Raw genomic sequence first — 25,440 nt, forward strand, 5'->3', positions numbered from 1 at the left:
ATAATAGAAAAATCACTGAAGTTTCTTTAGAGTAGTAAAGTAGGGATTCTGCATCCACAGCAACCTATATTAAAATGAGCTTGACAGTATTTTTAACTCTTGTGTCAAATGGTTAGAATATTATCCCCTTGAACTGCATTAATATAACCTTGGGGAAAGATTAAAAGTGGGAAACAAACTTCTAGATTATCTGCAAAAAGATGTTGCATGTCAGTACCTGCAAATACATTTTGGGTTTGTATGCCCAAACATACTGTTAAGAGGTCAAAATGCTCATCTGCTGTCACGGAAGAATCCCCCAGAATTTCTAATGAGCATCAACTTTTAACCAAAGGCACTAAAAACCAGAATTATTTCTATTTGATACCATATATTTACCTGATAAATACTTATTTTACCTATGATCTTGCACTGGAGTTTAAACAGTTGAATCTATTGAAAAAGTACAGATGAGAATGTAGACTATGCTTAGTTGACTTCAGAATTTGATGTAATTTGTGTTTCAAATAATTTTGTCAAGGTTCTTTTAGATTCTGTAGTACTAATAACTAAACATTAAAATGTAATTATGTGGAAAAGGATTAAACTTACAAATGTAATTATAATGAATTTCTAGTGGTCTAGAAATACATTTTCCATATCAATTATAATAAATATAGGCACTTCTAATTTAAAATTAAGAAACTAGACATGCTCATTTTTCCAGGATTAATTTAATACAGCTGCGATTATATCTCTTAATTTCAGAGCTACAGCCAATGTGTACTTTTAAACAAACCTGTATAGCTGGAATTTAATCCCATGCTTAGGGATAAAATAAAATAGACAGAAACCCCTCAACATAGTACTATCTCAAATATGTTCAATTATCCTCTTCCTTGCAAGTTGCATATACAACCATTGAAAAGCATTACATGAAATAAAACAAAATCAAGCAGCTTTCTCTGAGTAAACAAAATGCTAGAAAATAAACATGTTTGCTCCTTCTGCCCTTCCACTGGGAGGCTTGTAAGAAGGACAGAAACACACACGCAGCAGCAGCAGATGTGGAAGATACACAGAAAATTTGCCACTGGAGAGACTTGTATGTGGCAGCCAGTCAAAGAGCCACCCCACAGTACACACAGCACTTAACCATCGTGGAACAAAGGTCATGCTCCTGGTTGATGACCATTACCATACATGTGAAATTTCCTCCCACATTACAACCATCACACTATTCCTGTATCAGCACAGATTCAACACCCAACACCACAAACACGGCCTCAGTGGGGTTGAATTTACAGCTCTGTTCCCTACACCTAGGGGAAAGCACAGCTTTTCCCAGCTGCAGCCTGCCAGCAGTGTGGGAACTCCAGCAATGCCACTTTGCACACAAAGTGAGGCTGGAAGTTTCTTAAGAGACAGAATTTTTGCAAAACAACATGCTCACCTTCCAAGTGATGAAGAGCAAGGCTGGAAGGGATCAGTGACTAACACACTGAACTACCTACCAACCCTGTCTCTGGAGACACAACAGCAACTGAATCACCATGCCTGACCCAAAAGCATCTACTAGGCAATGCTCAGCTAAATTCTACCAAACTCTGTGGGTACCTCTGCATTTCTGACCTACTCATCCTATGAGGAGCCAGTCATTCCAACTCCTTAGAGTCAAGAGAAAGAAACAGTGATTTTTAAGCAACAATTTTTCTGCCCTATTTTATATTGGACTCTGACAAATAAAGAGTTCTGAAAGATCTCACACTCTGTAAGGTATACAACTTGGTACACATTTTAGTAATAAAGATATCCTTTTACACACCTTTACAGAACAATTTTTCTGCCCTATTTTATATTGGACTCTGACAAATTAAGAGTTCTGAAAGATCTCTCACTCTGTAGGTATACAACTTGGTATACATTTTAGTAATAAAGATGATATCCTTTTACACACCTTTACAATTGCTGGGAAGTTTGCTCAGCTGGGATGTCAAAGGCATATTTGTGCCTCTTCTAATTTGTATCAGTAGTCATTAACAAGGTCAGCAAGTTTTGACAAGGAAGAAGAGCTCTTGTGAAGCAGAGCTTGATATTCTCACACAACTGCCAACTGAAATGCCATCAAACTTAGTTGTCTTATTTCCAGCAGGTAACAGTGAGGTGGAAAAAACCCCAGAACATTACAATCAGACTTCTGGTTCAGATCCACAAGTGAGAGCTTGACTGCCACTCCAGGTAACACTGGACAAACACCAAAGTTCAAGAACTGCTCCTGAGCCACTAGGCTGAAAACACGTGCCTGAAAACACAATATTAGAGTGTTCTCAAAGAGCTTAAAAGTATGCTTTTTCCCTCTCCCACTTGGGATAAAAAGTAATCTTTTCCACTGGTTAAACTGAAGAAAAATTCACATTAAAAACTTAAATATTCATAGGAACCAGGATAAGGACTCAAGTAAGTTGTGGGAAGTCAAGTTCAGTCTCCCTTTCCATTACAGTGGATACATAATTATTCCATAAAAACGGCTGCAGTAAGAAAGAACAAGAGCACTCTACCAAACAATATACGGTTAAGACATGCCATAAGGTGGCGAGGGGGAAAAGGTGACTGAGATCTTTTTTCAGCCAGAAAGGTACTGGACACTGGTCAGTCCCAGGTAAGTGCTCTCGCCTAATAAATATTGTGGAGAGGGGAACAGAAACACTACATCCAGGCACTCTTTTGAACACTAATCCCTGCCTCCATCACTGCCAAATGGGCTTAGGCACCTAGTATCAAAATAGGATTCAGATTTACAAGAGCATCCTAGAGGAAGACATTTATCTTCCAGAGAGTAGCATGTTTTAAAACACAAGGCTCTCCTCAACTTTCACAGTCAACCACCCTCCTGTTTTGTAAACTGACCTTCTGCTGGCTTACCAAGGAGACAAACAGCCCTGGCAGGACATACATTCACGTAGGCATTTCACCACCCACCTAAATGCACTGAATGGTCACACACTAAATGTTAGCTGGCTACTGCAGCTTTTGGACTCTCAGATTTAGAGATATGTCCAGAGAAATGCATCTTCTTGCAGAAGAGATACACAGGGGAAGAAGTGAAAGAAAAAGAAAGCAGGGAAAGCATAAGAGGAACAACCTGGCACGCACAGGAAGGCAACCTTTTCCCTACAACTTTCTCTTCTGCCACATCCCTACTTAAAACTCTTGAGCAACCTGAAGTAGGATAAACATTTTAAAGGATTGTTTTCCAGTTTTATCAATACTTCTCTAGAGATCTTTTACGGCCTCACCCTTGTCAATGTGAATCTGTCAGTAACAGAGAAGTGAGGAAAAGATGAAGCTAGGCAAGAAGTTTCATCATGTTCCATGATGAAAATATATCACCACTCCCTGAAACCATTTAGTGAAATGAGCAATAAAACACAAAAGCGCTGCATTGAAGCAGTTTACACTCTCCCCTAATCCAGTTTCCTCTCTCTTACAGTGGGTCAAAAGCAGCTGCATACAAAATCTAAGATATGGATTTTGCAAATGGAGATACTACCCAAAGTTCTCTTTACTTTCCAATGATTTACCTATAAGGACAAGCCAGCTTGTCAAAGACCATGAGCCAAGCTCTTCTTAACTTCCTTGGTAGTGCAGACTAGCAGCCCTTGGCACAGTGCATACTTTCTGAAAGCCAGAATCACAAATTTAGCAGGGTGCCCCAACCCTGTTAATTTCAACACCTTCACATTTTTCAGCCTTAATACTTACCACTCTACAGAAGCCCACTAAGTCTTCTTGGAAACAGCCACTCTAACACAGTCCCCCAGCAGACATCTCCCACTATTCCTTCAACAGTCTCAGTAATCAAAACAAAATGATGTCTCAAAGAATGAAACTTGGATTTGTTATTTAGAAATTGTCTTCTAGTCTCCTTTGCATAAAACACTTTGCTAAGAAATTACAGAAAAAAAAATTATGTTGCATTTTTAAAACAAATATTATGGGCAGCTGTAACTTCTTACTCTGACTTTAATCCAGAAATAAATAAGTGTTTCTTTCTGTAGTTGATATGGATTTTATTGCATAAAGAAGTTGGTATTATATTAAGACATGAAAGGCAAAGATGCATTTTTTTTCACACAGACATGATAAATATCATCTACATATCACTCCCAGAAGCTAACTAATACTCTGTTGGAAAGCAGAAGCAAAAAGCTTAGTGAGCTGTTTAGAAAAGTAATTTAGGTGGCTAAATCTTCTGAGAACACCAGTTTTGAAACTGGATGCTGGTCAGAAAATAATTTGTGAAAGCAGAAAGCATATAATTATGTCCTCTTTCTTACCCACATTTTTTTTTCTTTTTCAAGCAACAAACACAGATTATACTGAATGAATGCAATTGTTGCCAGCTCCACTGGATGCACCTTGAATCCTCCCCATCTAATAAGTTTACTGCAAAGAAAGTGAAGCCAGCCCAGAATGATTTGCTCTACAAGACCAAGCAGATACTAAAGCTCTGCATTTTTAAGAAAGGTAAGGTGAATGCAAAGCACCAAGTTCAGCCACCCTCAGGAACAGGAATATGTGAGACATGCAATCAATCTCAGTTTAGAAAACAGCACTTATTTTACTACCTCCCTCAAGAAGAAACAAGTAAGAAAAAAAACCAAAAAAACCCCAAAACCTGTTAAAGTATGAAAAATACTATGCTCTCAGAGCACAGTGTGTTTCACAACACTATTCTCAAAGCTTCAAAGGGATCTCTTTAAAAAGATCCAAAAAATTAGTGTCAATTACCTGCAACATTACTAGCTCCAGTGCAAGATACACTTTCTTCTGTAATTATACGAGCTCTCAATAAGTATTTACAGAAACAGAGGTGTACTCTACTGTTTCACCAGTTTTTTTTCTCCTCTCCCAAGTGCTCTTACACAGGTGTCTTTTATTTGCTTTATGCTCCCCACATTTGCTGCCAGCAAATATATTTATAATCAAGCAATTACACTCAATTTTCTAAGAAAGGCTCACCAGTACCAATACAGCATTTTTTAAAAAATACATTTTACTTACAACAATATGTCTGACCACACAACCATACAACTGACACTCACATCTTTTTGAAATTTTATTATGCTGCCAGGACTGTTTCTATAAAACAGATTAAATCCCATCTTTGTCACTTAAGATGGAATACTTTAGAGATTGGCTCTAGTCCCAAGATGCTTAGCAGAGAATTCCCCTAAATTTCAGGGAGGCTTTCCAGCACATCAAGACCTGCATGCATTTTCTCCTACTGCCAACATCCCAGCACTTTAAAGCTGCTCAGGACATCTCTAATAGGTGTGATGAACACCTCAGGACATCATACCAAGGAACTATGACTTCCTGTAGGATACAATGCAGTAGCTGAGACTTTAAGCTAAGATGCTGTTCTAGAAGAACAGAAAGATCACAGGCACTGCCATGAAGAAATGCTTAGGAGAACACCAGTACTTCCCCCAAGGCATTTGCACCTTAAAAGGGCAAATTTGCTTGAAAGCACCAAAGCCCTGATACTGTTGCCTAAGTCACATATTGGGATTGACCAGGAAATATATTGAAAAGTGTTCAGTCAACAGTGCAGAAGCTGCACAGCTAGAGAGAACACAAATCCCTTTTAATTTCACATTTACTGAACAAGTACAATATATCATCAACTAACTAAAGTACAGTCCAGGTCAAGCAAGAATACATAACTATGTCAGCTGATCCACATACAAATATATTTCAAGTCTTTCTGCTGAAAATAAGACACTGCACAGCAAGATTGATCTCAGAAGCTGCAAATCTCTGGAAGTTTGATGTTCCATTTATGCCAAGCATATAGGCTCCCTCTATGATCAAGGGAGGTGGTTTTGTGCCCATCTCCAATCTCAAGAGGCTTTGACCAGCCTCTTCCATACTGAAAAGGCACCTGTATCCTTTTAATGACTACTTATGGAAGACAGATCCTTCTCTGAAGAGGAGTCTTCTGGTAGGCTCCTAAGGTGCAAATGTAGGCATTACACAGTTATTGCTACAGTTCTGCACAGAGTGCAACAGCATTGGCTAGATTAAAAACAACCACCATACACCTGGAAAACTAACCCAGGAACACAGACCCTTAAAACATACTGTAGACAGCTGAGTTGCAATCTGCAACACAGAAGACAAGAAGCAGCTTCACTTATGATACATACATGAAGGTCCCTTAAGATTCTCATGTCCTGTGGTTAACCTATAGCCTCTCCCTTTTTAATTAGAGTCGTGTCCATCAGACCAAAACAGGATCCCAGCACAGCTGAATTTCACAAAACCTATTAAGAAAAACACAAATAAATTGCCTCCTCTGGAATATCCTCCCTCAGCTTGCAAATAATCCCATCCCGCCTGGGCTACACAATCCTACCAAAACATATCTACAGCAAACACAAGCTGCTTGTTTACAACAAGGAAAAAAATCAAGCAGCCAAGCAACCTGAGGCACTAACAAAAGATACAGCAATTTTGAATGTCTTTCACTTTGATGCCTCAGCCTCTCCAACAACCATCATCAAAAAAAAAAAAAATCAGATTCAATCTACATTTGAGACAAGAGACCACAGATACACTTTTCTATAGAGCAGAAATAAGTCTTGGACAAAATCACATAACCATGTCCACAAAATATATAGGAAATAAACCCAGCATGAACAGGCTTCTCTATACTAAAGCTTGTCAAATTACAGTACAAAATACTCTGTGGACTGTATTAGAAGTCCTTATTTCCAGTAGCTATCTTTAGCTAAAATATCTTGAAAAATTAATTGAAGCAATTAATTATTACTATTCCAGAAAGATATTACGTGGTTACAAATGGCCAAAAAATTACCTAAGACAAAGAGGAGAAATGGTTCTGAGCTTCCCTATTAATATCTCATCACTGCTACAAAAAGTCTTGGAAATCTCTGTCAAATTAAAAGTTACATTCCAGAAACAGGGAAGTTAAAGAATACCGTCACCATATACATCAAAAAACCACACCTATTAGGAAAAAACCTCCATGACTCAATGAAGAAACAGAATTTCAAACTTAAAAGACAGATGGTGAAGCCGTTCATTCCAACCATTACAGTCATAGCCACTGTATACTATATCCTGTCCCACTTATTTTCAATGTTTTTCCTAAACTAAATCAGAATTTACACAAATTCCTCTTGCCTCTGAATTAATTTTAAATTACCACATATGAGACAACAGGCTTTTATGTATCAAGCACAATCAAGGTTATTTCTTACCTGGAGTAAGAAAATAATGTATATCTAATGTAAATAATGAGTTAATGTATTTTGAGACATACTAAAATATTCGACTACAGAATCAAAACTAAGATCTTACTCAGGTACACAAACACACACAACAAAGCTATACTAATGAATAAGATAAAGCCACTTCACAGCCCAATAAAATAATGGGTTTACATGGTAAAAAATTAAATTAAGATTGCAAAAAAAATGTAACATGTAGAGTCAATAAAAGACTTCTTTGTCCACAGCTTCGGCAGAACTTAATAAAACTTTGTTTTCAGAGTAGAATGAAGCATCGGCTACTCAGGTAACCCATAGAAAACAAATGCAGAACTTAATAAAACTTTGTTTTCAGAGTAGAATGAAGCATCAGCTACTCATAGAAAACAAATTGGTAACCCATAGAAAACAAACTGGAAAATCCCTCAAGACAGGCAAAAAATGAGTGCCTGATAAAGGGGTTACGACACCCGACTAAAGACAGGATACACAGACTTCATTCCAGTAGGGGTGGAGAGTAAAAGTTGTCCCCTCTGCATCACTTCTCAAAATAACTCACTATTTCCTATGAACATGTTCTGAAGTTCCAGCACCTTTTCTTTTTTATTGTTATAAACCCTTTATTCTGTTTCTCCTGTGCCTTATTAAAGATACAGCGTGAGCTGCACTAAATCAGTACTATTTCTCAGCAAAGTAGAGCAAAATATTTTAGCAAAGTAAGTGGAATACCAGCCCAAATCTACTTGACACAAAATATCATGGAAATAACTACCTTTTCTTTTTTATTGTTATAAACCCTTTATTCTGTTTCTCCTGTGCCTTATTAAAGATACAGCGTGAGCTGCACTAAATCAGTACTATTTCTCAGCAAAGTAGAGCAAAATATTTTAGCAAAGTAAGTGGAATACCAGCCCAAAGCTACTTGACACAAAATATCATGGAAATCACCCAGTATGTGTTTTTAAAACAGTAAGGCTAAAATGTTGTCACCCTGTAAAAGTGATAGCAGGCCATCTATGAGAACACAGAAAATTGAAAACATCTACCAAGGAGTGAGAGGAATAGAAAATACTGCAGCATTTTCTCTTAATGTGACAAGGTAGCATCCACATGGCCAGTATGGCAAGTTAAAGCTTGCGTAAGGCTAAAATGTTGTCACCCTGTAAAAGCGACAGCAGGCCATCTATGAGAACACAGAAAATTGAAAACATCTACCAAGGAGTGAGAGGAATAGAAAATACTGCAGCATTTTCTCTTAATGTGACAAGGAAGCATCCACTGTCCAGTATGGCAAGTTAAAGCTTGACATGTTCATGACTGATGAAGCACACTCAAGACTTAAGGAGTAATTTCAGGCTCAGAAGACTCTCTAAAGGACCCTCACAACGAGTCCATCAAACAGCAGCCTGGCATCCAAACACCCCACACAGCCCCATCCACAGCACAGTCCTGCTCTCTCTGCATTCAGGCACACCAGTTCCACGGTGCTCACTCAAGCTCCAAAATCTAAGCTATCGTTTTGACTTCCTCACAGAGTCAAGTGCACATGTACGAAAATAAATGTCCATCAATTTACTTCCTGAGGGCTGAATCTGACTTCCACTAAAAATCAATAATATTTCACTACTATCAAGTTCTGATTTTTTTTTAGTAACAGATACACAATCTCATGTTACCCCATCTTACAAACCTTTCAGTTTACTGTCCCTTGAATATTCACACTAACAGTGAGGAAGGAGTAGTATGAGGTTTACTGTCCCTTGAATATTCACACTAACATGTTCCTTCCTGAAAAGGGAAGGAGTAGTATGAGGGAAGAGAAGACCTAAACTAGAAATCACTTGAAATACATAAGTGCATTTGTAGCTGGAAATCATCCTACTGGCTAACATTCAACATCCAATTATCATCTATTTATTTATTTATTTAGAGCCCACACAATCTACCATTTATATGAAAATACCCCATTCAAGGTTAAAGTTAAAAGCTCTTTTTTACTGAATTTTCATTTGACATTTGAAGATTAAAACAGAACTGTATAATAAGTCACCTTTCTGTAGCTATCCAAAACAAAGCAATATTATCCTAGCACTCATTAGTGAATGTTAAGAGTCTCTCTGGTATTTGTGAGACAAACTGCTAGACTATTGGGATTGTAAAACAGTAAGTACTAACAGTTTTAAGTTTATGGCAAATCCTTTCAAGTATTCTGTTCATCAGGGTCATATATAGACATGTATATATATATACATATTTATTTCTAATGCTCGTCCATATAACTAATCTTCTATAACCATGAGCACTAATTCTGTAACTTCAACATTCAGAAAATAATGTCACTTTGTATTGTTATACAAGATTGACTCCAAATCCAAACATAAATGTTTGAAATGTTATGCTAGATTAAAACTGATTAGTTGTACATAATTTTAAACTAAGTGACTTTCCATAGTTCACAAACAACTTCCACTGTAATCACCATGGAGAAATAATTTATCATTTATGAAAAATCTTTATCATTTATGCACAGGACTGTTACGATGAAAGTGTAATTTTTCTTTTTGTTATATTAAAGAAGCAATATTATTATAGTTCTATTTCACTGATTTTGGCAGAACTAATTGCTCAGGAATGAAAGCTGTTGTAGAAGATCCAGCCTCCTATAAACTTTACAATATGTTTATGATGTAAAAATGAATGATATTACAACACAACTAAGTGCAACTGACTTTCAGGAGAACTCTACCTCCACCTTCCAGTTCCAAATTTCATTATTCCATCACAAGAAGTCTTTTTTAGGTATAAGTGAAAATTTTGGTTAGACACATCACCTGATTTTGATTAGTCTTTTCAAGTAAACTAAAAACAACTCACTGGAGTTTTTTGAAAAAATCACTACCAGAGGAACTAGCAGAAAGGCTACATAAGAAATTCACTCCATAACTTCACAGTAATTCAAGCATGGGAGAGACCATGGTATTTGAAGCCATCAATTTAGTGGTGTAGAAGTTTTGCATTAACTAGAAAACTGGTGAGGATTGCATCCATTTGTCAATTCTACTCTTATTATTTAAATAATGCTAAAATGTAACATTATCAGTAAGTTTCTATAGCCTAAATTATCTCTGTCAGCAAAGGCAGACTAAACAAAAAACATTACTGTTGTCTTGTTCTTGAGCAACTATTCAACATCACTGACTTCTACATAAGAGTTACGCCTAACCCGGCCCCAAAAGACTGTGTTGTCCAATCAATATCATGACTTCTGGTGAGAAAAAGCCTAGATTCAAAGCAAAACCAAACCAAACAAAGAAAAAAAATCACAAACAAGCAAACAAAACAAAAACCCCAAACACTAACAAAACAATCCAACCCAAAACAGAAAAAAGTCTTCATAATGCTGATTCCCTACCTTAACTTGACAATGCCACTCAATTTAATGAGGTAGACATGACTATCATAAACACTTTTTTAAATAATATACTGCCTTAGTGGACACAATGTAAGAGCCTAATCAAAGCCAGCCTAGATCTTATTTCATTGACATGATTTTCCCACTGTTACTGCAAAGATTTATTGATTTGTCTTTGACTGAAGAGAATCAAAGTCCTCTGCCTCGAGTTGCACTTACAGTGGTGTTCTTAGTCTACTTTAAAGTACCGGTGAAAGAAAATTTGGAAATTGAAACTCAATAGAACCACGAGTTTTATGTCACAGCACATATCAAACAAATTTTTCTATAGCACCACTTGGAGAAAGCTTGGAAAATTCTGCCAAGTGCTCTACTGTTTCTAAGAAACTTCTGCTGTTCATGATTATCAGCAAGTTTGCTATTTTGGCATCACACTAGAGCCCCAGTGCCTCCATTTCTGACCCCTTCAAACAAAAACAAGCTGCTCAACAATGTCTAATCCGTGCGTCATGTAATCCTGCTTAATACCCTACAAACTCTGGTAATATTTGGGTAGTTTTTAAATTTAGCAAAGAACATCCTGGCCTAGTTCAAAGATACCCTTGCCTTGGGTAGCATCCCCTAGAAACATCGCCCACACTAGTTTCAAAGAAGAAAAGCAAAGGCACACACAGGCGTTAGGAGAAATGAACAAAAAACAAGAGACTGTGGTCTAATGTCATAATGAAAACACATAAAATTACCAATCAAATTATTGAAATAGGAATGCATTATGCAAACACACCACTGAAACAGAGACAGTCTGACTTTCTACGGGCGCTCATGGCCCCATGTTCCAGCTGAGCACTGGCAGCGAGGGCAGACCGCGCCGCAGAGGACAGCGCGATCCCGCCAGCCTTCTCCCACCAACACTGAGCCATTAACACACGCCACATCGCTCTGCCACAGAAACAGAAAATCCCTTCTTTGACACACTTTTTTGAAGCATCATCTTACAAGTGGCTCATGCTACAAACGCTACCAAAGAGATCTAAACTAAGTCCCATTATAATGAGAATTATTCTTCTGCATACTGTCCTGCCTGCCCTACCTAAGATCTCTCAGACCCTCACTGAAGGACAAATATGTTCCTACTTTGTTTAGGCTGTCAGGCAGACAGTCTCCAATCATTAGCCTCTTGTCAACAGCGATGCTGGGGTAGATTACTACTGTGTAGTGCTTGTAATGGCAGGTGCATGGCCCTGGGGCTGCCATCTGCCAGGAAGGAAGTGTTCTCCTCTAGGATGCTGAAGAGATTGACAAATAATGTAAACAAAACACTGAATCATTCCTAATCTATGCAATAAAGCTATTACATTACTCTTCTGCAGTGTAGCTGTCACCATCAGAGGTGGGGGCTTAGGTTTGTGTCTTGAATTGTTTTTTCCTAATTATTTTTGTGACTGATTTACTGAGATAAAAAACACACTGTGAAATGACTTTTATTTAACTGAGATGAGCAACTCTGGATTTGAAAATAAAGAAAAAAAAACACCCAAGCATGAAATATGTTTATTTTGGAAAGTATCTCCCCACTGTTCACTTGTAGCAAGCCTCTTTCCAGAGAGTATTTGCCTGCACTGTGAGCAAGGACTTGTTTTATTAAAATTACTATTTTGGATACAGCTATACACCAACTGGGGTCACCATCACTGATAAAAACAATTAAGACTGTTTTAAAGTATTTTTAAAGCAAAAATAGTAACAGAACTCCAAATATTATCCTTGGTCTTTAAAATTAATTTCTAAAGGGATTTCTCATAATCAGAATGAAAATCTTTCCTGAACATCGCCAGTTTAGTATCCAATTTGTCACCTGAGCTACCAAGCGATAGTATAACTCCATGGAAATAAGCAGGCACTCACCTATTCTTCAGGAAAGTTACTCATTACTGTTTAACTGGCTATACAGAGATTACAACCTACTGCAGTCTTTGAGCCAGCCTCAAACGTTACTAGATGTGTTAGCACTTTTAACACACCAAGAAATACTTTCAAGTGACCCTCTGTAAAGATGTAAGCAACTTTTGCATGGATTTTCTATGGTTTGCATCAGGCTTGCAATACCCAAGTTTTAAAAGGTTGTGTTAACTACAGACACAACCCTACAACTAAGGGATTCACTACTCCACATGCGTTGGCATGGAAACTGCAAATACAATCTAAACCAGTAATCCTGGCTTCCTCCAAAGCTGACAGAGATGAAGGGGAAAATGCATGCTACTTTATAACTTGCATTTAAAAGACAACCTTTGCTGGTTCTGTTCACTGCTGCTGGTCCTCCAGAGCCCTGGCACACTGACTAATCCAAGAAGCACACATGCTAGATAGCTAAAGGCAGTTGACACAAACACAAGTGCAAAAAAAAACCCAAATAACAACAAAACAAACAAACAAACAAGTTTTCCTTTCAAGACTCTGCTGCAGGACAGGCAGCATTTTCAACAAGCAGCAACAACGGGACTATTGAGCTGAACTTGGCTTTTCAAAGCTGCCACTCTTGACCCCCTACATACACACACACAAAACTTTAAAAATAACTACATGCCAGACAACAGACACAAAGAAAACATATCTGAACTTTGGAGGTCACTAACACCATCTTCTGAGAACTCAAGGGATAATACTGATTTCCATGAATACACAGATCACTTCAAAGCAAACACTGTAAGAAACTACAAAAAAAAGAGTTGCGAAACTTTCAGAATTACACATCCTAATTTAACAAATCAGTCAACTGATTTGTTATACTGATATACACTTTACATTGATATTACACATCGTGTATCAACTTAATGTTAAAACTTCCACAAAATTTGCTGTATCATGACTAACACAATGAACACAGACACACAAAAAAAAATATGGACAACCAGTATAAAAAGTATACTATATTTCAACGAATTCAGAAGAAAAAAGCCACAGATACAACCATTTTTTAGATGTTTATTACTTTAAAAATAAACATATTAATGGTACTTTTAGAGAAAAACTTATAGACAGAAAATACCTGGATGTAATTATGCTGCCTTTTAGCTGCTGAATAGGGAGGGAAGTTTGATTCCATACAGTAACTGCCTAAATTTTTCAGTGGATACTTGCTGAGTTTCAGCTTATAAACCACTTCAGCATTCTAGTGTAATTAACACTATTTAAAAATAAGAGTAAATCAAGTGTAAAGAAACCCATGTTTGTCTCTCTTTTAAATTAAAAAAAAAACAAAACAAAACCAACAAAAATAAACCAACCCCACCTTATAAAACATGCCCTAATATTCCTTCTGCTCAACCACTCAAACACTTTATTCTTCTTACTTACAAACGAACGTTAGTCTCTGTAGCTATCTTGAAAGAAATCAAGTAATCAGAAGCAATCATCAACCTAAGAATTTCCTCTGCCTTGAGCAATGACTGTACTGGTTCATTTTAGAACAAACCCACCATTCAATTTGGTCTACAGCAATTTATCTTAAATGACTGAAAGTAACCATGACATTCTTCCTATGAGCAGTACAGCTAAACATAATTTAAAATATAAAACAAAAAAAAAGTCTGATAGATGTTTTGATATTCTATCTGCTTGTAACAAGCTGGCACCCATATAATCAACATAAATTAAAATATGAAAAGCTTCATTTAATCCCAGATAATTTCAGTTTACATTTTGTGTTTCATGAGTGGCACTGCTAGGTTCAGATCCAACCCTTTTGGTTGGGTCACCTGCAAAGTGACATCTGAAAAATTGTAAGTGAATTTTGAGATGTTTAAAAGAAAACATCAAATTTTTAATTCTAAGTGTGAGTTAAAAACTCAAGCTATGTAAGTTATTAAAAGTAGCTCAGTTCTTTCTGCTGTTAGTTTGATGTCTCTTAGCAGTAAGAGAAACTACTACAATGGATTTATTCAAAAAAGACTTTAAAAGACGTATAGATTTCTAACACAGCATATAGTTCTTTTAATACTTTCAACAAGTAAATTTTAAAATGAGCATTAATTTTGTTAAAGGGACGAAAATTCTCATGTCACTCTGAGAACCAAAACTTTTTGGCAGTTGGCATATGAAGAGGTCAAAAAAACCAACTTAATAATACAATTTATTGTGTAAAGTAATCCCAGAGAAAGCGGAAACAAAGTTTATGTCTTCCACAATCTAAAATGCCATTAGAAAGACAGAGAAAGAGATTTCTTAAGATAAGCTTTTTTATTTAGATGCAACCATAAAACCCTCACAAAACTAAAAGCTAATTTACAAGGCAGGTGCAAGGGGACGATCATTATTATCAGAAATCACCTCACTAAGATTTTAAGCAGATGTATTACAGATGATGACTTCTTCAAACAAATCAAGGCAAAAGAAACTGACACAGGAGGGAAACAGCCCTCAAGGTTTTTTGCATGATTACATATAGTATCTGTTCAATTTCAGAAAACTAGGCCAGCAACTAGAAACATTTACAAGTTGAAACTACAGAGCACTCTGTGAATGGAAAAGAAAACAAAACTAAAGATAACCCACTCTGGTGATTTAGTTTAAGGAAAACTCCCTATTTTACACCCACTAAATTTAATGGCAATCTTAATTAAGAATTCCAGGATTACATACAAAGGGTAAAATCTTAATCCCAATGACACAGAAACAAAACTCCTATCTGACTTCAACTTTGACTTCAGAACTAAGATCCATAATAAAAAAAATCACATCACTGTTGGTTGTAATCTTTCATAAATATACTGGAATAAATAATTTATACTTTAAGAAAAAAATTAGTGTAAACATCTCCATAAATAATTAAATCCATTCACAGTCCATCCATGTTTCTAAGCAAAAAATAGTTTAAGAAAAATCACAGTTTAAGAACAAAGGATAGTTATTAGCAAGTAACAGGTTTGAACCCACCAATAACAGTATTATTTTATTTACATATCAGATGAAGGCAATTGTTTCTCCAACTCGTAAATATTTGCATATTTTTAGAACACAGTAGAACCAAATGAAGCAATAATTTCAAGCAACATTTTAACTGTTCTGTTTTGACAGCAGCTGCAGATGCACTCCTTGTTCTTGCCACGACAGGATAATATGGACAGAGATTTCCAAAAGCAAAGCAATCCCTACAGCAGAGGCAAGTTACTGATAGCAGAGAAATGCACTACACATGGAAGCCAGCCACCTTTAAATTATACAAATCATTTTCCTTAAAGCATTTATCCACAAGAAAATATAACTACTGCTACAGACCTTAAGGAAGAAGTCAAACTGATTTTTAACATGTATTTTGCACAAAGCAAAATCCTTAAAGAATAACTCAGTGCATGGCTTTTTACATGTATTTTGCACAAATAAAAATATTAATTTTCTGAGAAGGTAATGACAAGGAGCTTGTTTGTATACTCTGTATCTCAAGAGTCTCCTGTTCTAAGTATTAAACAGAAATGGAATCTCCATCATTTCAAAATGACTGCAAGCCACTCTTGAAGTAAAACTTCTCACTTTTCTAACGCAGTTAAAAACAAAGTTTGAAAAAAGTGCAAACTAAACAAACAATGCTGATTATATAAGCTCTCTTGTGCAAATCAGTAATTTTTACAGAATTACATTTTCTCAAATCTACCCAAATTACTACTGTTGAAGTAATCTTTTCTATGCGCAAAATACAGTTCTCTTTAAACAGAATGTTTCTCAGTAAAACGTAAAATTCTTAGTATTCACTAACCTCAATGTTTGAAACTCAAATACATTAGCAAAATTCTGGGTGACCTTTTTAAGCACTGGCAGAAGACCTTGCATAAACAAACTTCAGTGTGAAATCCCAATGAAAACCAAAAGGGAAACTAGGCAATTTGCAAAAGTTTATTATTTGATTAAACTTACACCAATGAAGTCCTTTATTATGTATTTCTCCTTCCCCACGCTGTTACTTTCCCAGATTGCTGCCACAAGTGCAATTAACCTGATGCCCCATTTTTGGTACCCACCCCACTGTCGGCTGAGGATGCTGGTGGTGTGAGGTTCTTCCTTACTACCTTGACCTGACTCTGGTTGCATCCATCCATCCCTGCATCCCGTACCTCTGAGTGCACCCTACAGGCTGGCACCCTTCTCAGGGAAGCGAGGTGCTGGAGAAGACAGCCCACCTCCTACAGATAGGGTCAATCCCAACGAGCCTCCCCGCACCACTCCTCCATGTGATCTGCGTTTAGAAGCTTACGGGAAAGAGGAAAAACAAACACACATGCAGATTAAATATTAAAATGAAGACAAGCCTATAACCGTCCTTGGACAAACACACGCAGCAGCAGCAGCACTGAGCCCTCTCCGCCGTAAGCCGCGCACCACATGAGCACGGCTGCGTTCTCGGCATTATCCTTTTGTTTACAGGATGGGAAGGACAGCGGTCGTTTCCCTCTCCTTATCTGACCGCCCGCCGCTCCCATTCCCGCGTGCCGCCTGCTGCGGCCGCGCTCCCGCGCCGGGTTTTCCCGGCAACCGGGCCCGCCCCCACCCCCCTCAGGGTCAGCAGTTTGGGGAATGCTGTGGAAACAGCTCTTTCCCAACACCGGGCTTCATCTGCAATCGGGGCTGTAGGTGGCTCAAGACAAGCTCCTCGTTTCTGCGGAAAATCCGTTTGCAAAGCAAGGGGCGTGATCGTCTGCTGGCGCCCGGGACCGCCATCCCAGGCCGGGCAAGGAGAGCGGGGGCTGCAGCATCCGCACCGGGCTCGGGCCAGCCGCGAGGATCCTGAAAGCGACCCCCGCAAAACTAAACGCAAGAGACAAATAAGGCTCGGCCCTCAACCCTTCCAGTCATTCAGAATAAGCCTTCATCTTTTCAAACTCTGACACTGCATTCAACAATCCTCTCGTCTTAATTAGGTTCAAAGCTTGCTCTGCAAACGGTGGGATCTCTCATCTTTTCCATCTTCCTGTACTTCCTATCAAAAGAGAAAATATTTTCTTCTTCAAAATCAACTAGCTACTAAGTAAACACAAGGAAAAAAACCCTGCAAGTGGCTCTTACAAGCTTTTGCTGCTCACTTGTTATCGATGCCTCTATCAGCACTGTGAACAGAGAAATACCTACTCTCCTCCAAGCAGCTACTACATGGCTTGTCATTTCACCCAGCTATACCCATAAACACATGTTACAGCTATCTATGCATAAGGGTTTGACTACCATGTCTTGCATAAATCCAAGAGCCAAGAGCATCCTTACAAGTGTCTCCTTACTAACTTTTCCTCCTTGACAGACTGGCTGCTCTGCACCCTCCTCAACCAGCCCCCAGTTCTGTACAATCCCTCACTCACTGAGAGAAGGTGGAGTACTATTTTGGGGAAGAAGGAAGTGTATTTCTTTCTTTCCTTTTTTTTTTCTCAGCATAACCAGCACCTAATGAAAGGAATAGCTGCATATTGAAAATCGAAATTCTGTCTAACCCTAAGTTTCAGATTTCTTCAGTTTGACACCCAACATTTGCAATCCATGAGCCATCAACTGGGCACATTGTTACAACACAGGCTGGGCCCTTAAGTGAAATATGTGATATACAGCATACAACAGCTCAAGCATATAGTGACTTCTGGAAAGAATTACCATTTTTAAAATTCACATTCCATGCTCACTATGATTTACTGTTAAACTTTTGCAAGAGATAAGGTATTTCAAAACCACGTTATTATATTTATCCTTCTCAATTTGATATTACAGACCTTCTCAGCTAGAGAGCCAAGGATTGTTTCTGTAATCTGATGTCCTCAGTCAAACAATGCTGGTTTTAACTCAATCATTTTACATTTTTTTAATAGTATTTAGAAGTTGCATTAACAAACTATTTAGGTCACATTTTCTAAACACTTTCCAAAATCTTACTTAAGAAAACTCTGCATGCAGCCCAAACATAGCAACTGTGTAAACAGCAGCTTCTCGTGGGGTACCCAGAAGCATAAACACATAACAGCACAGTAGTACTGAAACATGAATAAATATTCCAAAATTAAACCTTTTTCCTCATACAAAGAGCCACCAAGTTCCTCCCAGACTGCTTATTGCAGGACATGTAAAAAGGGATAAAAGTGATTTTTAAGAAAGCAAAGAGGGATAGTGCTCTACACAACAACACACAACCTTGTGATGGTAAACACAGCAGAAACACACACAGCAGGCACTGTCAGATGTAGCTACTCACCTTTCACAGCACTGGCTTCTTTCAGGTTGTGAGACAGAAAGTCTATGCTGGCATAGGTGCTCATATCTACTCCATTGATGCCCCCATTCAGGAGGTGCCTAGCTTTCAACCTGGATTTGTCACAGTTTGCCAAGGACCCATCCACCACATCAATGGCGATGTAGTTGAGGCCATTCTGGAAGCCAGCCGAGGTTTCCCGGCACATGGGACTGCTACCCTGCTCCTCCTCCAAGCCTTCGCTTTTCCTGAGGGACACATTCTCCACCGAGGCCGAGTTGTGTCGTTTGGGGTTGTGTGCGAAGGAGGGGGACACTGGGGTCACAGTGGTGGTGGAGGAGAAAGTTTCCGAGCTGTGCCTCCTCCGCCCCTGGGGATCTGCCCGGATTACTTTGGCCCCCCGATTAGGGTCTGGGGGAGGGCTGGAGAGAATGAAAGCCTCCACCCCAGAGAGGGTGAGCCTCTTCACACCAGATGTGGGGCTGGTGACTCGGGCACTTTCTGGTTTCTGAACAATGGGTTGAGGTGGGGTAGTGGCCATGCCAAAGGTCATCTCAGTGTAATCACCGCCATCCGATGGGCTGGATGAACAAGCCATCCCCACAGCCGCCTTCAGGTAGCGCCCATTGGGCTGGCTGGTGCTGGAGGAGGAACCCGGAGAGAGAGCTTCCAAGGAGCCCACTGAGACTGTGCCCGACTGGGAGGGTGACTGCGACCCGAAGTCAATGTTCATATAGTCAGAGAGAGGGGAGCGCCTCTGCCCCGTGCCTGAGCCCAGGGAGGAGGCTGGGCTGTCAGCAGGCAGCGAGGGCGGAGAATAGACGGCAGCATCCCCGAAGTCAATGTTGATGTATTCACCGGGGCTCTTGGGCTCAGGCGGCAGAGGGTGCTCATTCATGCTGGGCAGCACCGTCCGCAAGGTGTCCAAAGAGAGGCGGCTGGGCCGGGCCACCCGCTGGCACCGCTGGCTAAGGAAGCTCTCGGTCCGGCTGTGCCGCAGGGGCGAAGGCACCGTGTGGCTGGAGGGGGCGAAGGTGCCCGCAGGCAGCTGGCTCGCTCCACACACCGCCTCCTCCGGGATCATCCTGCCCGGGGAGTTCATGAAGACATACTGGTCGCTGTCCTTTGCCAAGCCCTGGCTCTTGTAGGAGCGGGGTAAGGAGCTGTAAGAATAGCAGCTGGGCTTTGGGGGCTCACTGGACCCATGCCCTGAAGGGGCAAAAAAGAAGTCCGGGGGGGTGAGGGAGGGAGCCTGGGGCCCATTCTGGGGGTCCCGAGGGGACATATTGATATAGTCGCCGTTACTCAGCCTTCCGTCTGAGCTCTCCACGGACAGCTTGGAGCCGCACCACATCCGCATGTACCCGCTATCGTCAGGGGAGCTCTCCCCAGGCGAACTGGTCTTGTAGCTGCTCCCGTTCCCTGGGGACCCGCTACCCACCCCTGCCCGGGGCTGCAGAATCTGCTTGGGGGCAGACACGCTGGTGGGGCTCATGGGCATGTAATCATCGCTGCCTCGGCTTCCCTGCCCTAAGGCTGCGGCCACACCGGGGGTCATGGGCATGTAGCCGTCATCATCTCCCCCTCCTCCCCCCACTGCCGGCGGGCCCAGATTGGTGCTGCTGCTGCCGGAGCTGCGGTGAGAACCGATCTCGATGTCCCCGTAGTCCTCCGGATAGGGGGTGTAGGTCACTTTGGGGGAAGCCCCGGCTTGGCAGGAGGAGAAGAGGCGACCGGCGCTGCCGGCGAAGGTGGCGCGCATCAGCGTGTACTCGTCGAGGGAGGCGGAGGAAACCTGCGGCGCGGCGGCTCGCTGCCGGCACGGCGTGGTCAGGGAGTAGGTCCGCTTCCGATGGCACCTGTCGCCGGCAGCGTCGGGGCAGGGCCGGTAGCAGAGGCGGCCACTCGGGGGCCGCTCCATCGCCATGTAGCCGTAGAGGTCGGTGCCGCCCCCCGGGTCCCGTACTGGGGGGGTCTCGGCCACCGACTCGGGGGTGTTGCTGCGGTTGCTGGCAGTGGAGGAGGAGGAGAAGGGCCGGAGGTCACCGCCTGGGCTGGAGCCGTACTCGTCGAAGGACATAAAGCCGGCATCGCTGGGGGAGCCGGACACGGAGGCGCTGCCGCTGGACGGGCGCTGCGGGTGATGCGGGTGGGCAGGCTCGGAGCCGAGGCCGCTACTGGAGGAGAGGCTGATGGGGCTGGTGGCGGAGGGGGGCGAATGGGAGGCGGGCATGGACATGGAACGGCTGCTCTGCAGCCCGCCGCCGCCACCGCCGGCCAGCACCGGGAGCAGCTTCCCTGCCTGCCGGCCCCCGCCGCCGCTGAGCGTGTGCGAGCGGCTCAGGGGGGTCCGCACAGGGCCCGGGCTCATAGGGCTGCCGGCCGCAGAGCCCACCCGGCAGCCGTCGCCCTCGCTGGCCGTTCTCACCCGGCACGGCGTGCACTTGGTGCTGGCTCCGGCGGCGAGGCTGTCGGTGCGGGAACGGCGGAGGAGGCCGGTCTGGCTGGGAGGCAGGTTGACCAGGTGGTGGTGCCGGCGACCGGGCACGGTGATGGGATGAGTGGCGGAGGCGCCGCTGCCGCCGGGCCCGCCGGCCCCCCCGGAGGAAGAGGAGGAGGAGGACTGGCTCTTGCTGCGGGGCCGGAACTCGGACAGCTCCTTCAGCGCCTTCATGGCCTCCAGGATGGTCTCGTGGATGTTCTGGGCCACCACCGAGTCGTCCGCTTGCATCCAGAGCTCGCCGGGGCCGGTGGCGGCCGAGCGCCCCACCTCGATGAAGAAGAAGCTGTCGGAGTGGCCGCAGCGGCGGATGTTCATCAGCTGCAGCGTGACCGAGGGCAGCTCGCAATTGAGGCGCACGAACCCAATGGTGCGGGCCGAGAGGCAGAGTCGGTGGACGCCGGTGAGGTTCTTACTCTGACCCAAGCCCTTGGGCTTCAGCGTCACCTGCCAGACCTCTCGGTAGGCAGCGGTGGCCGGCGCGATCAGCCCGTAGTTAAGGTCTTCGCCGGCCGCAGCCAGGGAGGCGGCGGCCGCGCCGCAGGAGGCGGAGAAGGGGGAGGCGAGGTGGCGGTAGGGGGACCCCTGGCAGGCCGCCTTGCCCTCGTTGAGCAGGTCGGTGAGAGCCCGGTACCAGCCCTCCTGCTCCTGCTCGTTCTCGGCCGCGACAGCGAAGTACTCGTCCTTGGTGTAGAGGGCGATGAGGTACTTGTGCTTGGCGTCCGCCCGCTTGTTGATGTTGAGGCAGGAGTCCAGGGCAATCACCCGCTTGGGCGCCCCGGACTTGTTCCTCCATTTCTTCTCGCTCTCGTAGTACTCCAGCCGGGCGCCCCCCGCCTCCTCCCCGCCGCCGCCCGGGCCCCGCAGCACGAAGAAGCGCTTGTGGCCGTGCTTCTGCTTGCGCAGGTACCCGCACTTCCTGACGCCCTGGTTGTTGTTGTTGTTGTTGTTCAGGTTGGGGCCGGGCGGGGAGCTCAGGGGGGGCAGCAGCCCCAGCACAGCAGGGCTCGCCATCCCCAGCCCCGCGGCGGGAGCGCCGCCCGGCTCCTCTCGCCGCTTTCGCCGACGCTGCGCGGATCCGGAGCCCGAGCGCCGCGGCGAAAAAACAAAAAAGAAAGAAAAAAGGACGGACGGAGGGAAGCAGGTAAAATAAAGTTATTCCTTCGTAGAAGAGCTCAGTGCTCCGAGCCGCAGCGGGATCCTCCGCTGTCACCTCTAGGCAGCGGGTGCTGCTGGCGGCCGCCCGGCGTCCTCCCCGGCTCGAGTACCGGCGACGCCGCTAAGGCTCCCCGAGCGCCGCCGCTGCTGCTGCCGCTGCTGCTGCCGGCGCCGGCGGGAGTTTCGCCGTAAGTAACACATCGCGCACCGAGTGCCCCAACTAAAGAGCAAAACAACACGTGACCGCCGCCTCACCGAGGCGCTCACACACCGAGACGGGGCGGGGCGCCGCCGCCGCCGGCACCGCCCCGCATTGGCCGCCGGGCAGCGCGAAGGACGGCTGCGGCCCTCAATGGGGCGGCGGGGCGGGCTCTCGGCAGCGAGGCGGCGTCACGCCGTTGGACGGCGGCGGCCTCGCCCCCCCGCCCCCTTCCCGCCCCTCCGCCTTCCCGCCCCCAGCCTCCGGCCCCCCTGGGGCGCAGCGCAGCCCGTCGCTGTCGCCGCTGCCCTCAGCGCGGAACGCGCGGGGGGCGCGGGCACGGCGGGGAGATGCGGCACATCCGGCGAGCCCCGGTGCCGGCCCTCGCCATCTCGGGGGACGCGGCGGGGCGCCGGCGGAGCTCGCCGGAGCCATATCAGGTGCTGCGGACCCGCCGGGCGGAGCTTCCGACCGAGCGAAGCGCCGGGCGCCCCCCGCACGCCCCCGCACACACGCGCGCGTGCGTCAGCCCTGCCCGCACACGCGCGCGGCCCCGCGCTCCTCCGCGCGGTGTGTCACAGCGCCCACGCCGCGCGCGGCCGCCCCCGCGCGCGGGGAAATGCCACCCAGGGAGGGCCGGGGCTGCCGCTCTTAGTCCCTGTTAATTAAACAGCACTAAGTCATCCGGGCGCTTCGCTTTAGTGGAGAATAGGGGCAGCGTCCGCATTTCCTCTGGAAACGATCCCGGCCCCGTTGGGGGATCGCGGCGCGGTGATTACGGAACAAGCGGCCCCAGGGCCCCCCGCCTCCCCGGGGCACCCCGCTCCCCCCGCCCCGCCGCTCCCGCTCCCTCCCCGGGCCGCGGGGGCTCCGCGGGGCGGGGAACGACGGGGGCGGGGGTGCGAGGTGCCGCGCTTGTTTACAGGGGACCCGCACGCTCGTCAGCAGGCGGGCCGCGCCCGGGATCAATGAGCGCCTTTCTCTCCCCTCACCGGAGGGAGGTGAACGGCGAGGGGGGCGGAGGGGCCCCGGCCGGGGTGGGCGGCAGGAGGGGCGGGGGTCTGTGCAGCCCGCATTTTCCTGTGTGAGGCGGGAGCGGGGGAAGGAAGGGGGAGCGCAGGGGCCCCGGCGGGGGCTGCGGGGCGGGGATGCCGGGCTCTCGCCCCCGATGAGGGCGGTCGCGGCGCGTCACCAAGCGCGCAGTGGTGCGGGAGGGCAGCGATAGTAAAAGTCGAGGGATGAAGGGAGGAAGCTGTACTGACACCGTCCAGCCTGTTCCTAACCGCAGCCGCATCTCCACCGCCCCGGGAGCGGCTGGGGAAGCCTCCCTTTGCACATGCCCGGGAAGAAAAGTGAGGCTGGGGTCACGCAAACATCCATCCGTGTTTCCCCGTCCCTCCCTGGAGTGCCTTCGGACACGCTTTCATTTGTCGGCCTGCGCCGAAGCTGAAACAGCCAGGTTTGCGAGTAAAGACGAGAGGGGGAAAAAACCCACAAAAACAACACCACAAATAAACAAGCAAGGGGAAAAAAAACCCCACGAAAGTGATGCGGCGCTTCCAGCTGCCGCCGTGCGGGGCCGTGGCCGAGCTCTCCCCGTGTTCCCGACGGGAAGCGGCGGGGCCGCCCGCAGCCCGCATATACCGCTGGTGCAGCTCAGCTCCCTCCTGCACGAAATTCTCCGCGGTTTGGGTCGTAACAACTCGTTTGGAAATTAACAGCTGTAACAGGGGGGAGAGGAGTGTGATTGGGAAAAGACTTCACTGTAAATACCGGTATGCTGCAATGAAGCATCTTATGAAGGAAGACCTTTCCCATCTTTTTATGGGAAAATAAAAACATTAACCAGTACTTACCGGGGTTTATTAAATTTAGGGGTGGGGGGGGGTCAACGTAGTTAGAGAAGTAATTTCAGACCAGAGGCACTAACCTCTTTGCAGAAGCAACAAGAGTGTAACCTTAGGCAAGGTACCTGTGACCTCTCTGTACCTGGGTAATTCTTCACAGAAAATGATGGTGACAATCTCTACTGTCCTGGCAATGTGCTTTGATTTCTCTATCTGGAAAAATGCATAGAATTGGTAATAGTAAACTTAGATTATATGTAATGATTTCATAAGAAATTTCAGTGAGGACAGCTTCATATGAAAACTCGGGAATAGTTGATTTCCTAGCTATGACTGGTAGCAAGCCCAACTATCTCCTATGTCCACACTACCAAAGACTTAAGGGAGTTAGTTATCTAACTAAAAGCTTGTTGCCACTGGGTGATATGGGCCTGTAAACTCAAGCTCTTTTCTGCAAACCCCTTGGGAACTTGAAAATATTTTCCCCAGACATTTATGAAATATATTGGTGACCTTGAGCTAGCATTCTTACGTCTGAAATGTCAAGAAGATAAATAATATTTCATCTACTCAAGACTGTCGTATATGTTATTCTTGACCATGTGGGTAACACATTCAGTATACTGGCTGTAGCAACACAGCTTTGTTTGCAAACAATTTCTGTGACAAAGACATTAGGATAGACTAGAATCCAAGTTTGCAGTTTATAGTTTTTATTTCTATATTGGCATTGATATATGTTTAGTAGCTCGGTTTAAGCAGTAATAGTTTCATAACAAGCATTATTTTTCCATAGTTATGTTTGGTTTGTTTGTTTGTTTGTTTTTTT

General features: G+C 44.3%; 1 protein-coding gene across 3 annotated transcripts in view; it reads right to left on the reverse strand.

Annotated features, from left to right (window-relative positions):
* The window catches only part of IRS2 (insulin receptor substrate 2), a 29,400-nt gene extending 6,757 nt beyond the window's left edge, over nt 1-22,643 (reverse strand). The window contains exons 1-2 of one of the 3 annotated variants that reach the window (XM_039714355.1): nt 18,911-22,643; nt 13,661-17,659 (exon numbers count right to left, since the gene is read on the reverse strand). In XM_039714355.1, the coding sequence (XP_039570289.1) occupies nt 17,634-17,659; nt 18,911-22,421 (3,537 nt within the window). In that variant the 5' untranslated portion in view covers nt 22,422-22,643 and the 3' untranslated portion in view covers nt 13,661-17,633. Of the gene's footprint in view, nt 1-13,660; nt 17,660-18,910 lie in introns of those variants that run through there. The other 2 variants (XM_039714357.1, XM_039714356.1) reach the window with 2 other exon arrangements.
* Nucleotides 22,644-25,440: the final 2,797 nt, after the last annotated feature.

Source organism: Passer montanus, unplaced genomic scaffold (genome assembly GCF_014805655.1).
Source record: "Passer montanus isolate IOZ18808 unplaced genomic scaffold, ASM1480565v1 scaffold3, whole genome shotgun sequence".
Taxonomy (NCBI): Eukaryota; Metazoa; Chordata; class Aves; order Passeriformes; family Passeridae; genus Passer; species Passer montanus.